Consider the following 14,504-nt stretch of genomic DNA (forward strand, 5'->3'; position numbering starts at 1 on the left):
TTTATTTCAAGATTTAGCTGAATAGATACAGAATACACAAAGTACCCAAAACCACTTATGTGTTGGTTTTGTTTTTTTTTAAAATTATTTATTTTTAATTTTATAGCACTGAATACGCCTCACCTACTTAACCTTGTTCCCTAATTCAGCATTGTGGGTACAGTTCAGTTAAACTTTGGGGCTAAAGTGAGCATCACTGCTTCACTCAGCACTGAGGACAAACTGATAGAACACTAAATCAAATTTGTCAAATTCTCTACCAAAGAAAGTAATTATTTTAAACAACATGACAAAAATTGTGTACATGTGGGGCCGAGTTTACCAGCCCCGTAAAAGGGACATACTTTTCTGTTTTCTATCATTTATCAACAAACAAGCAAAAAAAAAACTAAACAAAACAAAAAAAAACAACTCTACCTCCCCTAAAAACTAAGCAGTTGCTGCTACATGTGGTCTAGAACTTCACCAAATGGAGATTGTGCTGGCTAAACAATACAGAGATGGAAAGATTTAAAAGCAGTAAGTAACCAGTATGACTGCTCACTTTGATTTCCTGCCTAAAAAGCCCATACATTTAACACGTCGTCATTTGTACGCTCAGACTGATACTGGAAACATTGTTGTTTTCGCAGAAGGAGATGCCAATTTAATTTTATGGAAAATTTATCAGACTCCATCTACACCAAAGCAATCAAAAAGGATAACTCAGTGCATTGTCAGCTCTCACTTGGAGCACATAGCTCACCTGAAATAGTTTACACAGAACATGAGCATGTTTCAGCAGTGACAGCTCTGTGTTCATGAGAATACAAAAGGAAAACATTTCTCTCTTTTAATATTCTTTCACTGAGCACAGGGTGACTCAATAGCACATCATGACATCGTGAAAACAACGACAAGACACTGAGCATTCCAAAAACAGAATTAAATCCATAAAAGCTCAATCTATTTCACAATGGTTCCCACTGCCTTAAAGCTCGCCTCAAACATACTATCAGTACTTTTTGCAAAGACAGTATAATAATTGGTTTGAGAAACATTCCAAGATTGTAATAAAAACAAAACAAAACAAAAAAAACAGGCATATAAGGACTCAAAAATGTACTTACTTGGTACTTTGTGTCTACTCCATTGCAAATTTTGCTGGAATCAGGAGTTGAAGTCTTTGACGGTTTAGAATACCGGACCCGACGCACTGAATGAAGGTTTAACCTTGGTTTCACAAGTCTCTTTACAGGTGGATGCGGGGACTCATTCTGGGAGTCCAGCTTTGAAAGGGAAACAGCAATCAATTTATCCTGACGTCTACCCAAAATAATTCCAATATTTATTGATGAAAACAAATTACAGAACTATAAAGCTCCCATCGGTCTTGGCACTCTGTGAATACAATTTGAGAATTCCAAAAAGCATTCAACCTATAGAGGGAAATCACCAGAAAACCAGTAACAAAATCCATAAAGCTATATTTAAGTAGCCAAAGTCTGACTGAATTCCATTTCAAAATGTGGCAGTTAGCTTTGTAGACAAAATAATTCATGCTACCATAATTAAAATAACTCAGGTTCCTATATGTTCCTATCTTTTCCTCAGCCCACACTGATTTTTTTTAACAGCTTAATTCATTAATTTAACATTCAAAGCGTTAAGCAACTAATTATACAGGCTTCTGGGCTTCACATTCCCTACATTTTCCCCCTTCAAAGTTACACAAACAATAGAACACATTCAAAATAAAGCTGTCAATCTTACAATAATCTCATTCATTAAACTATGATCCAATGCTTTAGATGTGCATTTAGATGCACATCAAGTAGTGGGTTTGACTTCATTTTTCAACACATTTTCACAGACCAGAGTTACTCTTTAACACAGACCACCGCATGTTCTGCAGAACTGACTTAACTGAACTGTCAAACAGAAAACAAACCCTGAAGCCTAAAAGATTTACCAATGGCTCCACCTGCAGTCTTAAGGATCAGAAGATACAGTCTTAGCAAGTATGCTATTGTTCAAATCAATACCAACAGAAAATGGTTTACATTGCAGCTTTAGTTTCGCAGTATCTCCCAACTCTTAGTAACAGAATTCACACCACCTATGAAGTGTACAAAAATATATCTTTCTAAAAATTATTACATTCATTTTGAAACCTTGAATAAAATACGTTTTATGGAAGCTCACAAATCTCCTTCGAGTGAACGATGGTTCACTGCTGGTTTAAAGGTAAAAAAGAAAAATATTAATTCCCCCAGTTAGGCATTTAATACACCAAGAGCTATTCTGCCTGGTACAGTTCCTTGAAATAAGAAAAATACCACATCACTGCGACCCGCTGCAGAAGTTTAGCCTGAGTGCACAAGTGTTCTGTCAACCCCACGTTCACTTCAGCAGGAAAACACACAATCATCTCCTTCGCAAATAATTGCTTCTCATCAAGGGCTACCCTTCTCCTGCCAAGCATTATGAATTCCAGTATTATGAAGAGACAATCTATCTCCTTCTACCCAGTGACAGCTGCGTGCAACATTCATTTAGTGGCTGACAACTTCAGGCTTTCTGTTGCAAATCTGGCAGATCTTTCTTAATGCCTTATCACAGGTGTATTTCTATAATAGAACTGAGAGTTCACACCAGATTTGTTTTTAGTTATTTGGATAATACTTATGATAGACTTCACTTCTCTATGCCTTTGTCATTTGGCATATGGTGAAAAGATGGCACAGGAAAGCTGACATGTTTGCAAACTCTCAAGTGATTGTAAACTTAATTATACATCCAATCAAGGAATTAGCACAGAAACTTCTTCAGACATTGTCCCTTTTCTCATTAGAACAGAAGATGAAGAGTGTGCACATCCTGTTCTTTCCTTCAGTCACCTCATCTTAAAGCGGTCCTTTCAGGGTTTTGCAATTTAATAAACCCAATGACACCCCTAATTAAAGTCACCAAAAAAAGATGACCGGTTTTCATTTTTTAAACAAAATGAAAGGAAATCATGCTTTACCACAGCACTATCACCAATTCTGTGCTACCTCCAAATAGGAATTCAGGAGCATAAGATTTATAGTGTCAGAAATTAACAATTTTCCCTGGTTTTACCTTGAATGGTGATAAAAAGCAGAAAAATAGTTTGCTGTGCCTAAATGAACACCCAAGTCCGTACAAAGTCTATATGACCAGTCAAGCAGTATTTTTCTGTTTGTGATCATTTCTTCAAGAGAAAAAATTTCCTCAACAGGAATTTTAATATGCAGCTTCACCCCAAACTGGGGGACAAGATAAAACTACTTCGTGTGTTCTAGAGTCGTTGCTCTCAACTTACAAAGATAACAAATCTTAACGTGAGTAATCTTTACAGCCCTTCATCTCTTGTAGATAGATGCCAATATTAACTTGATTAGATGCGTATGTTGTCATTGAGGTTTGAGAAAATTTTTCTAATAGTGATAAAGCATTAGAAAAGTTATCTACCTCATCTTAAGACATTATTGGTTCTTACCTTTCTTCGTTTGGGCTGAAGGTCAGGAACATTCAGTTCATCTATGTCTGGAGGCTAAGGGAAAAAATAAAGCCTAAATGTTAGAGGGCTTTTCTTTTTTCCTGAGAGAGGGTTCCCTGCAACAAAAATATGGGGGCTCATGGTCAACTTACAGAACTCAGCGGCAAAAGAGGTGGCATTTTTTTAGCATCCTGTTGAAAAAATAGTGCAATAAATTAAACTTGACACAACATAAGGAAGAACAGTTTTATCTTTCTCCTTTGATGGCACATTTACTAAGTTTTAGAAACACGTGAAGCAAAAATGGATTAAAAGAAGTGCTATTTACCATCAAAGGGCTTGACAGCTTCTCCATTGCCTCCAAGATGCACCGTGCTGCGGTACTTAAGGTAGCGTGGGACTGCACTTTTTCTTGCCTAACTCTCCTTCTCATTTGTACCTGGAAAATTAGCATTTTAAGTGTTACAATGGTCAATTCCGAGTTAAGGAGGCATGTATTTTATGTTCCAAGGCTACACTGATGATATAACCAATATATTCTGATGACAGAGAAAAATGCAGTCACTGGGAGTTCAAGCCGTAAAGAAGAGTACATGCTGAGTACAACGAAGTTTACCTTGGGCCTCAGTGCATCTTGCTCGTGCTTGTTGCGCGAGTAATAAAAGAAATCCATACTTGTAAAAGGTCAAGACGGATGATGCTAGGACTGCTAAGGCCTCCAAAGCAGTAATCAGGGAAACAGAACTCAAGAAAAGGCTTGTGGTACAGAAAGTGCTTTCACTAACAACACAGACCTCAGAGTTTCACGATGGTGTAGGTGTACCATCTTAAAATCAGTGTATACAATCATAACCAGGAACTAGTTTTACTTCTCTCTTGCTTCCTCCCTTCCCCCAAGATTAAAGTTGGCTGCAAATCTTTGCTTTAAAAGATAAAGATCCGATTTCAACTGTAACACATCTAAATATTACACTGAAAAAGTGAACTGTTTATTTGCACCACCCAGCTTCAAATATCATGCAAAAACTTCCCTTGGTGTGACTTTTTTCTTCCCATGTTAAACCCCTCTGTGTTTATCACACGATATGAAGACAGGAAGCAGACCATGCAGCATATAAAAACACAAGTGAGACTCACAGAACGGTTACGGTTGGAAGTGACCTCTGGAGATCACCTGCTCTACCCCCTGCTCAAGCGGGGCCACCCCAAGCAGGTTGCCCAGGACCATGTCAAGTCAGCTCTTGAAGATCTCCAAAGAGGGAGACTCCACAGCCTCTCTGGGCAACCTGTGCCAGGGCTCCATCACCCGCACAGGAGAAAAGCATTTCCTGATGTTCAGACAGAACCTCATTTTGTTTGTGCCTGTTGCCTCCTGACCCGGCACTGGGCACCGCTGAAAACAGAATGGCTCTCTTTGCTCTTTGCACCATCCCTTCAGGTATTTACATACATCAATAAGATCCCCCCCCCCGAACCTCCTCTCCTCCATGCTGAACAGTCCCAGCAGTCTCGGCCTCTCCTCAGAGGAGAGGTGCTCCCAGACCCTTGATCGTCTTGGTGGCCCTTCGCTGGACTCTCTAGTACATCGCTGTAATCCACAGCAAGCAGCAATAAGCAAGCTTCTCTCTCCTTTAAAAGCCTAGTATTTTGGTTCCTCTTGTTACCATAATCCACTAATATTGTTAGAAAACAAAAATAGCTGACCAAAGAGGGTTCCCAGCTTTGAACCACAAGTTTTCAAGGTTTCCCCTAAGTGAGCTACTGCCCTTGTTCCATTGCAGAGCTGGACTGTCAGAACAGATCCAGCAAACCCACGTTTTCATTTCCTTAAAATTCCTTTTGATTTATTGATAAAAGTCAAATTGATTTAAATGCATTCCTACCAAACCTGATTTGACTTTCCTTTTCGATTCAGCTCTAGCTAATCAGAGTTGTCAGCAGTTTTTATTTGCTATTTCCAAGAACTCTTGGGCGCAAATACCTCTCTTCAAGAACTATATGAATCATTCAAAATAGAAAGCATGTTACTGCTTATCTTGAGACTGCATTTAGGCCTGCATGCCTCTACGTAACAGAAGAGCAAAGGATCAGCAAAGTTAATTTTAGATATTTTTAAAGAGCGCAGTTTTATACAACAGATCCATAGCATGAGTGCAGGCATGCTTGCAAAAAAAGATCCACAGATAAACATTGGCCAGGTTTGACTACTGTAGCTTTTGCTACTATAAACACAACTTTTCAAAGTTATGCTGCCATTGTTTTTATTTACATTAAAATAACACCATGCAATGTAGTCAGAGGCAGACAATGGCACTCAAATGGAACTTCTTGAAAGAAGTAACAACAGAGGAAACCCCAACTACCAACAACTAGCCTAAACTGTCATTCTTGCTCTTTCTGGCAAGTATTACCTGTGGTAAAAACTGCTAAAAAAAGAACTTAACCCGAAATCAATCTCTTCTATTTTTGTAGACCAAGAGGGCAGAAGAGCAACTGGTACCACATACTCAGCTCCCTGCTCAGAGCTCCTTTGGCAGTGCTGCTTTTTTATTTCCATCACTATTTCCCATTACCCTACTTTTCTCATACCCGATAAGGTTCTATCATCGACGGCTTTGATCTTCCAGCTGCACCACCATAGGCCGTCTTTCCAGGGTAAAATGGAGAATACCCAGGCTGGTTTTTCTTACAGTCAGATGTGCTTCCGCGTGCCTACAGAAACACAGTACGTTAAGTGGACAGAAAAACAGGTACACATTCAAAGTGATTGAAAGAAAGACTGTGCAGTACTTACAGGAAACATTCCTCCAAAAGCAGATAAACTGAATGCAGGTTTCTTAGAGCTAGCTGCAGAATGCTGCGAGAGGGAATGAGTTCTATCAGCTTCTGTGGTCCAGAGCAGTGATGAAGAAGTATTTTTTAAAACTCCAACATCTGCCAAAGTGACATATATGTTAAATGTAAACGTCTCTAGTACATACAGAACTTTAACAGTAAAGACCACACTAATTCAAGTTCTTCAACACGGAAAAATAAACGTGGCTTCAGCTTCTTTAAACAGCTTCGTGTACAGACTGAAAATCAAGTAACAGCTACAAACTTGAAAACTGTTCACTGAGCTGCAAGCAGTTTTCAGCAATCTTAACAAGTTAATACTGTGCTTCCAGTGCAGAAGATTTTTTTTTCCTTTTGTGCTAAAAGCAAAGAGAATTGCATAAACATCAGTGCATTTGTACAGACAAAGCTTTTTTCTATGTTGGTGAAAGGCTGGAGGCCAGCACAGATCATAATTGCACAGGTTTTACACCTGGAAGATTCCTAGAAGGCTGCTCTAAGAGTTAACGATCTTCTTCCCACATATGTTTTACGACGACACACCAGAAAGTTGTTGTGCGCTCAGGTTACACTGCTGAAGCCCAGCAACTCTACTCTCAACCATACACAAGTTCTCTGAAAAACCTGCTGAGGACACTTCAGTCCCTGTCTATCTGGGGGACTAGAAAAAGCTGCAAACCTGCTGTTTGCCCTTTCAACGAGAAGACCTAGGTACCGATCTACATCGACACAATGCTTATTTCTTATTTTAAAATGGTGTGCCTTCCTTAAGGAATTTGGCAAAAGACATGAAAGTATTGACAGCTGAAGCCTTCTACCAAGAAAGGTCAAAAAAACAGCCCGCAACGTGTTATGTCAGAGTACTTTCCTTATCTTCTCCTGCTAAAACACAGGAAAACATCTTGTGATTCTATTTGTCACCTACACTTATTCACATTTAACCAGATGTCTTGTCTGTTAGATATTCTGAGTCACTCTTCCTTCTAGACAATCAGCCTAGTTGTCAAGCTACAGCAAGTCAGCCTGATTTCCTACCATCCCAGTTCAAAATTTACATATAACCTAGCTGAAAGTGTGTATTTCAGCATCGACTCTTTGTAACAGCAGGGTATCACAAGCCTATTCCAAAGCAGGCTTCTATTCAAAAGGTGATAGGATTATACACTTCTAAGACACTAAAACAAATTTAATTCTTGCATCCAAAGCTGACATTCTCCTATTTTGTTTACTAAGGTGATGTGCAATATTAAAGAACGCAAAGGACTTCACCTTAAAAAAAAGTCAACTAAACAGAGAACAGAAAAATCACCTTTGTCAGATGCTCTAGAGGAGAAGCCACCGGTTCTTGACATGTTGTCATTGTCTTGTTGAGAGGTAGAATCTTTGATTTCTTTTATGAAAGAGAGTCCAGGACTGCCAATGCCAAATATTGAAGATGTCGTGGGCTGAGAAGGTGGGACAGAAGAATCCGACATGGTATAATTCAAATGGCTCCGATGAAGAGCGGGCCTTGTTAAGGCAACTGGGTAGTTCAGTGCTGAGCTACTTGTGGATGGTTCTAGACAAGAACAGGGAGATAATTAGCTTTGCTATAGACAAGCTCACAGAAGCCAAAACCTGTTTCCTATCAACAGCCATGCTATTGCCAAGTTCTAAGCGCAAAAATAGAGAAGCCAAATTTAACTTCTTCCTCACCCAGATACGGTTTCATCTAACTGTCTGGCTACAACAACAACACTGCTTGCAATACTGAGTATTAATGTTGCATTCAGAAGAAGTTAACTGTGAGGTTTCACAACACCAGATTCTGACCCCGTGTTCAAATGCTCTAACACTGACTTGGCCTTTCACCAAGTCAAACACAAATACTCCTCCTCACATGTACAGCTTGCAAGAAGCTTTACAAAATTTGAGATTACATGCTAAGGCACAGATAACACTGCAGCTTATATAATGTTGGAACAAAGGTCATTAATCTAAATACACAGCATGAAAATGAACACTTGCAGTACTTTTTTTCCCAAGTTCTACCAGATCAGCTCATCTTAGAGGCAAAACACTACCTCCTACCCGTTAACTACTGGGATTTTGACCCAAGGGAAAAGTACGTTGACCCAAGTAACCAGATGAGCATTTTTCCCTCTTGAAGCAAAGGGTCTGCAAACAATGCCAGTGGCCTGATAAAAGCCTACAGTCTCCCCCAGGAATCTGGGCAATTAAAATGATTTTGCGCCACTATCCTCTTGATGCTCGCACTCAAGCTTAAACTAGTTAGTTCAATCTTCATAACCACTGCAGTACCACTAATTAGTTCTCCAAACCATGAGCAGATTTTTAGAACAGTACCGTTTGAGATACACAAAGTTATTCGGGCTGAAGGCCACCTAAGCAAGGAATATAGGCTCCAGCACATTGATACCTCAGAGCTGAAGAAACACATTTGTTTAAAAATGAAGTAATAATTTTTAAAAAATATCTTATTCTTAAGCAGAGCAAGTAACACCCACAGACAGCTACATAAGCTACAAAAGGTTCTAGGATGTCCACCTGCTCCTGATCTCCTGGAGTTAGTAAGCTTGCAGTGCAGCTGTTCTTACTGAAAGCTCCTTTCACACAGTTACATAGAAAAGCCAACATGTGTTCCTCAGTCATGAAGACCTTCTCTATTCTTTTCTCCAAACTTATTCCCAAGCTACAGCTACACAGAAAGCAATCAATCTCCTTGTTTACAATTAGATGAGATTGGAGGCAAAGCTATTTCCGCATTATTTTTTGATTCTGCCAACAACAGAAGCAACTGACTTTCCAGTTTACCTATGGTTATCTACGCACACTCAGACAAAACTTCTTTACTTATTAAAAGCTGAGGTCCCCAAAACAGCTAATTTAAGAGAAACTCCAGTAAGAGTATGTGCGGATTTATACAATAAGACTACAGTAGCAGTGAGAGGCATCGGATATAAGACAAATTCATCTTTTATGCAGTAAAGTAAAGTAAAGTACAAACCTCGTTGCCAACGCTCCCAATACCTTTTCAAAGACACCCCTTCCCCCTGCGTAGACCTTAAGGTTATTGAATATTTTAAGGATAATAATGTCATAAACCACATCCATGCACAAGTTCCCTAGTTCTCCATTAAGTTAACAAGGAACTTGACTAAATTGATCAAAGCCCAAAACAAAACCAAACAAAAAAAGTCAGGACTCGAGATGGAATTTTCCTGTGCCACTCTAGCATCTATTATTTTGTTTTGAAGACTGCAAAGCAAATTCATTTTTAATTGCCTTACGCAATTAGATTTTCATTCCGTTTCTTGTAAAATATGGAAAATGCAACCTAGCACACTTGCAAATGAGTTCTTTCCAGCATTTAGCACCTGGCTAATAGAGTACGTAAAGTTGACTGATGCCTTCCAAGAGCATAAGAGGTATGCTTCGTAATTGTGCGGACAGTTTAAAGCTAAGACAGTTTCACAAACAGTTGTTTCGACTTTCTTGTTTGTTTTTTCATTCTGTCAAAACCCTCCTTCCAATTTCCTTTTGATATTCGGATTCAAAACTAGAAATCTGTGAATAAATACAGGTGGCCAGAATTCCGAATGATTTTTCACGTACCTTGTCTATTAAGTGTCGCTCGTTCAGGCATGTATCTCCCATCATTTAGGGTACCTCCATCTGCGTAATTATGATGCTGGTTTACTGGAGTCGCCGCCTGGTTTGCAGATTTATTTGCAGCTGCACACTCATTCTCACGCTTATTGAAATACTTCTGCAGCCACGCCGGTACAATACTTTTCACCGTTTCTGTCACTCTGCTAATTATTCCCTGCTTGAAAGAAAAAACACTCGTTTAATTACAGAAACACAGTCAACGGCATATGCTGGGATACAACTTTCCACGGACCCTGAAGACAGATATTATATAGCACATACTCAGAAGACGACGACAAGGTTGATCCTTAGCATAGGACCGCTATACTTCTGGTACACCTCAAATTCAGCTGACATTGATTTACGACTACTTACCGGTTTCTGCACTTCCAAGTGACCTTGGCAAAGTTCAAAATTTTGAAACTTCTGCCAAAATTCACCTGCAGGTTGTCAATTCGCAAGGGCATCAGGAAACTCTGTGCCTAAATACCTCCTGACCTACAGACTTGTTCCAGGACTCTTCGCGCTCTCACGTGAAAACCAACTAAACCTGCCTACAGCCACACGACGGGCTGCTCGCCTCCCTGGTGCGAGCAAACACGAAAGCTAACTCAGCAACCCCAACGCAATGACAAGTGGCAGGAGGTGATGAAGTTGAGCAAAAATCTGTTCATCAGTTGCTAACGCACGGGTCTGGCTGGGTCTGCACCAACAGCCCTGCTCGCCTGCTTCTCTGGTGTCAGGCAACACGATTGTCTAGTCTAAACTACTATTTGGGCGTCGAAAACTGGTAATGTAGTTTGAACATGCAGAAGTTACAGTCTAATCATTCTGAAACAAGAACTGTGCTGTATTCAACTCTTAAAACAAATTAGCGTAGAAGCCAAAACAAAAGCCTGAATCATTTAGGTTTTCCACACATGATAACGCAAACTGCGGAAAATAAGACAACCAGACAGCCCTGAATCTGGGGTTAAGAGAGAGGCATGGGAAGAGGAAGAAAGGAAGACCGAAAACACAAAGCCTTTCTCCAGAAAGACATCTTAATTCACGGTTTGACATTTTTCCTAGTGATCTGTAATTTCATCGTGTACTTGCACGAAGACAGAATAAATACCCAAGGACAGTTAAAACCACGCAGGACACCACCAAATAAACACAGCCATCACGGTTAATACCTTAAAACGCACACAGGTACAAAATGCTCTGGATGTTGCTATTCTTCTCCAAAAATCCTACGCCTCAGCTTCCCTACAAAAACCATTAAACGCACGTAATGCCATAGCTGACACACAGTCCGACACGCGGTACCAGCGGAGGCAGCCCCTTCCTCCTCCCCTGCCCCTCATTTCCACGTTCCCCTTTTATTGGGGCCAATATTCCTCTCCGATGAATGGAAGCCTATCAGGAACTCACATGGGTCCAAGTTTGCGAAAACAGACACTAGAATAGGCCTGCAGGATTCTGTTGCTGTGCAAATCCTCCCCGTACAGAAAGCGGCCCGAGACTCAAGACGGAACAAGTCACAGGCACTCAGAAGAGCAAACACCCCGTCACCTTGAATAACCTAAATGAGTAACTACAGAGCCTAGCTAGACGAATAATTAACCAAGATGACATTTTACCATCCAAACCTAAAGCCAGACTGCTTTGACCCTTTCCTGCATATGGCAGCCTGGCTGCTGCTCCCCGCATCAGTGGCATTTGAAGAAAGAACTGAACCCCGAATAATTTCTCCAGCCCTTTCAGAAGCCACAAGTGGGAAGTACTGACAGCCTGCTCCATCCGACCCGTGCATGGCGTAAGACAAGAAGCTTTGTCAATGACAAAGCAAGGAAAAGTAAAATATGCTGAAACATACCTCCAATTTCCTGCTGCACAGCAAAAAGGTTGATTAAATGACCGCAAAAGAACAAGGCAGGCGCTGTGAACGAGCCAGAGCCTGCCATCTAACATCGATATTGCCAAAAAAAGAAACAAACGCTCCCCCCAGAAGTAAAACACACCCTGCACACGTGCCCACTCACAACAAGGTTCAAGAAATCGAGGACTTCCCAATGGTGTCTCCCACCTGCCCGTCACAGCTACAGACCCAGAAATAAAGCACCACATCCCAGGTTCCCTACTGCCATCATTAATCCCTCTAGGGTTTAACACCCAACAGGCTGCTGCACAAGCCCCCTGCTTTCAGAGGAGGGAGCTGCTCTGGGGGCTCCCCATTGCCACAGGACAGGCAGTTTCACCCCAGCCGCATGGAGCAGCGCTTCAGCCGGTGACTGTGCTCCCGTCCTTCAGCAGACTCAGCATTAGCCCACTGATTTCAGCAGCCTGAGAGCTGCCGTCAGTCTCAACAGTTGCCTGCTCGTCTGAAACGCACTCGCACGCTATTCTCGTCCTAAAATAGCAGCAGGAAAGGAGAACAACACAGCACACGAAAAAATACCCCCTGAAAAGGCCCAATAGCTTACTAATAGGGATTTACAGCAGCTCCTCAAATGCTGCGCATCCCAAGAGCCCGCAGCCCTGCTACATACCTCTCTGTCAAGGTCTACACACACCAAGCAACAGTAGCTACAGTTACCAGAGGCAAGCTGCCTTCAGAGGCATCCCGAAACAAAAGATACAGAGGGGGAAATACCAGTAAACAACCAGGTGTCCTAGTTTACTACTTTGAAACACCATTTCTTTAAACGGTTTATATAAAGGGAAAAAATAATGTTACAGTTTAACTTCCGAACTTAAAAGCGGGCTATTTCTTGGCAAAAAATACTTAAGGAATAGGACAGTTCTCCCAGCTTGCCAGGGGTCTCTCACACAGCAATGGGGGCAAAAGTATTGGCAGGAAGACTTGGCAACGATGCCTTACTGGAAACCGTCTATTTTTGTAACAGAGCTGATGTCAGTATGAGAGACTTAAGTAAATCCCACTCTCTGACAAAGGACGGACTAAAACAATTATCCAGAAAGGCAACACACTAACACAAATTCTTCAGAGATGCAAAAAGCACAACCCGATAAAAGAGCTAATTCATTAGATGCACACCTCTATCAGCATCAACTTTTTACCTCCAGCTGAACTCTGATTCTTGTATTTTCATTTTCTCCTCCAATTTCAGGAGTCTCAGGTCTTAAAGCATACGAATCAGTAAATCCTCAAAAAGAAAGCCTGCACCTGAGGGTGAAGTTCAGCGAGCGGCAGCGGATCGGAGGAAGCGCTTCCCACCACCAAAAAGGGCTTCCAGGCTCTCTCCATCCCCCACGGTTACCTTGTGCCAGCTCTGGCGCACAGCAGGCTGCCCTCCCTGCTGGCTGCATTCGTTAAGCTGGCAAAACGCACGGGTTTCCCTGCTGGACTAATGAATTCAGCTGGCGTGGTGCAATGCAAACGGCCCAGGAGGGAGAGCAAGATCAAGCAGCCAGCACACGAGAAGGAAGAAACGAGACCTCTCCCTCCTTTTGATTGAGTGTGCGCACACCATGCGGGTTGTATCAAACCGACCCAGACAAACATTCACCTGTGGGCTGTGATGTATTTTGGGGGCAGCCCCGGGGCCAGCTCACCGTGTGCTTACACAGGCGCTGGTGCCAACCCCGACGTGATCCCCTCTCTTGTGCAGCAGCGCGGGCTCAGGCTGCCTGCGGACTAACCAAGCTCTTGCTGTCTAGGGAGTGGGTTCGGTTTGGATGCAGGACAGCAGAGTTTTTCAGTTAGAAGAAAAAGACAATAAAGCTTACGACTTAATATGAACAGTATGTTACAGGAATGTCATTAATTACGCGACAGTGGAAAAACCAACCACTTCATTGAAAGCAACTGGACTAGTTCAAATTTATTTCTAAAAATCGTGAAGAAGGGATTATGCTTCCCCATGCCAAAGCGAGCCTCCTTTTCCTTACCGTAGCTAGCTTGAGAAGGAACCTCCCAGGGAAATTCTGCTGCTGCTTTACATTTCAGCGCTGCTTGATGATTTCTCCCATGAAGACACAGCCCACTGTTACCATTTCCACCCGAGTGCAAAAGGCCAGTAGATGCTCTGACAGCTAAATCAGTGTCTAACTCGCTAGGTTAAATCCTTGTGGCGCTGAACGGCCTTATCTCAAGCTTGGTCCACACCTTCAGCCGACAACATTTCAAGAGAGGGTGCAAAGCACAAGACACCTTCCTTCTTGGTAAAAAGCACTACTTTAGGCTGTCGCTAATCCTCAGCAGAGATCAGTGGTGGTGCTGTAGATCTGAGCGCACGTTTTGTGCTACACTTTGAGATAGACACCTATCAGCACCAAAACCAAACGTTTAAGACCCAGGAGCAGTCTTAGGCGAGTGTGTTCTTAAACCCAAGAAGGGACGCATAAGTACGGTTACTATTCTTTACTGAAAGACTGCTTCACATATGCAGCGTGTCTGCAGCTAAGTTTCAAAGCCAGTCTACAGAACCGCACTAACAAAATGCAGTTCAGATTTGGTTTTCCCTTACCACACGGTCTAAACCAATTATTCTGACTCAACAAGCACAAC

At 41.7% G+C, this 14,504-nt stretch overlaps 2 protein-coding genes across 16 annotated transcripts in view; one reads left to right on the forward strand and one right to left on the reverse strand.

Annotated features, from left to right (window-relative positions):
• LOC113840589 (uncharacterized) overlaps window positions 1-13,736 on the forward strand; it is a 32,583-nt gene extending 18,847 nt beyond the window's left edge. Inside the window, exon 6 of the mRNA XM_072033216.1 lies at window positions 13,105-13,736. The gene's annotated coding sequence lies outside the window, so the exon portion shown is untranslated. The remainder of the gene's footprint in view (window positions 1-13,104) is intronic.
• LOC113841408 (uncharacterized) overlaps window positions 1-14,504 on the reverse strand; it is a 79,210-nt gene that overhangs the window by 9,458 nt on the left and 55,248 nt on the right. For 13 of the 15 annotated variants that reach the window (XR_005263095.2, XR_005263097.2, XM_072033211.1 and 10 more), the window contains 8 exons: window positions 9,953-10,166; window positions 7,647-7,895; window positions 6,297-6,436; window positions 6,092-6,214; window positions 3,831-3,941; window positions 3,655-3,693; window positions 3,503-3,556; window positions 1,110-1,268 (listed from right to left, as the gene is read on the reverse strand). Coding sequence is in view for 13 of the 15 variants with exons in the window: in XM_072033211.1 (XP_071889312.1) it covers window positions 1,110-1,268; window positions 3,503-3,556; window positions 3,655-3,693; window positions 3,831-3,941; window positions 6,092-6,214; window positions 6,297-6,436; window positions 7,647-7,895; window positions 9,953-10,166 (1,089 nt within the window). In the remaining 2 variants the exon portion in view is untranslated. The remainder of the gene's footprint in view (window positions 1-1,109; window positions 1,269-3,502; window positions 3,557-3,654; window positions 3,694-3,830; window positions 3,942-6,091; window positions 6,215-6,296; window positions 6,437-7,646; window positions 7,896-9,952; window positions 10,167-14,504) is intronic. The other 2 variants (XM_072033210.1, XM_072033212.1) reach the window with 2 other exon arrangements.

The sequence above is a fragment of the Anas platyrhynchos genome, chromosome 2, assembly GCF_047663525.1.
Source record: "Anas platyrhynchos isolate ZD024472 breed Pekin duck chromosome 2, IASCAAS_PekinDuck_T2T, whole genome shotgun sequence".
NCBI classification, from domain to species: Eukaryota; Metazoa; Chordata; class Aves; order Anseriformes; family Anatidae; genus Anas; species Anas platyrhynchos.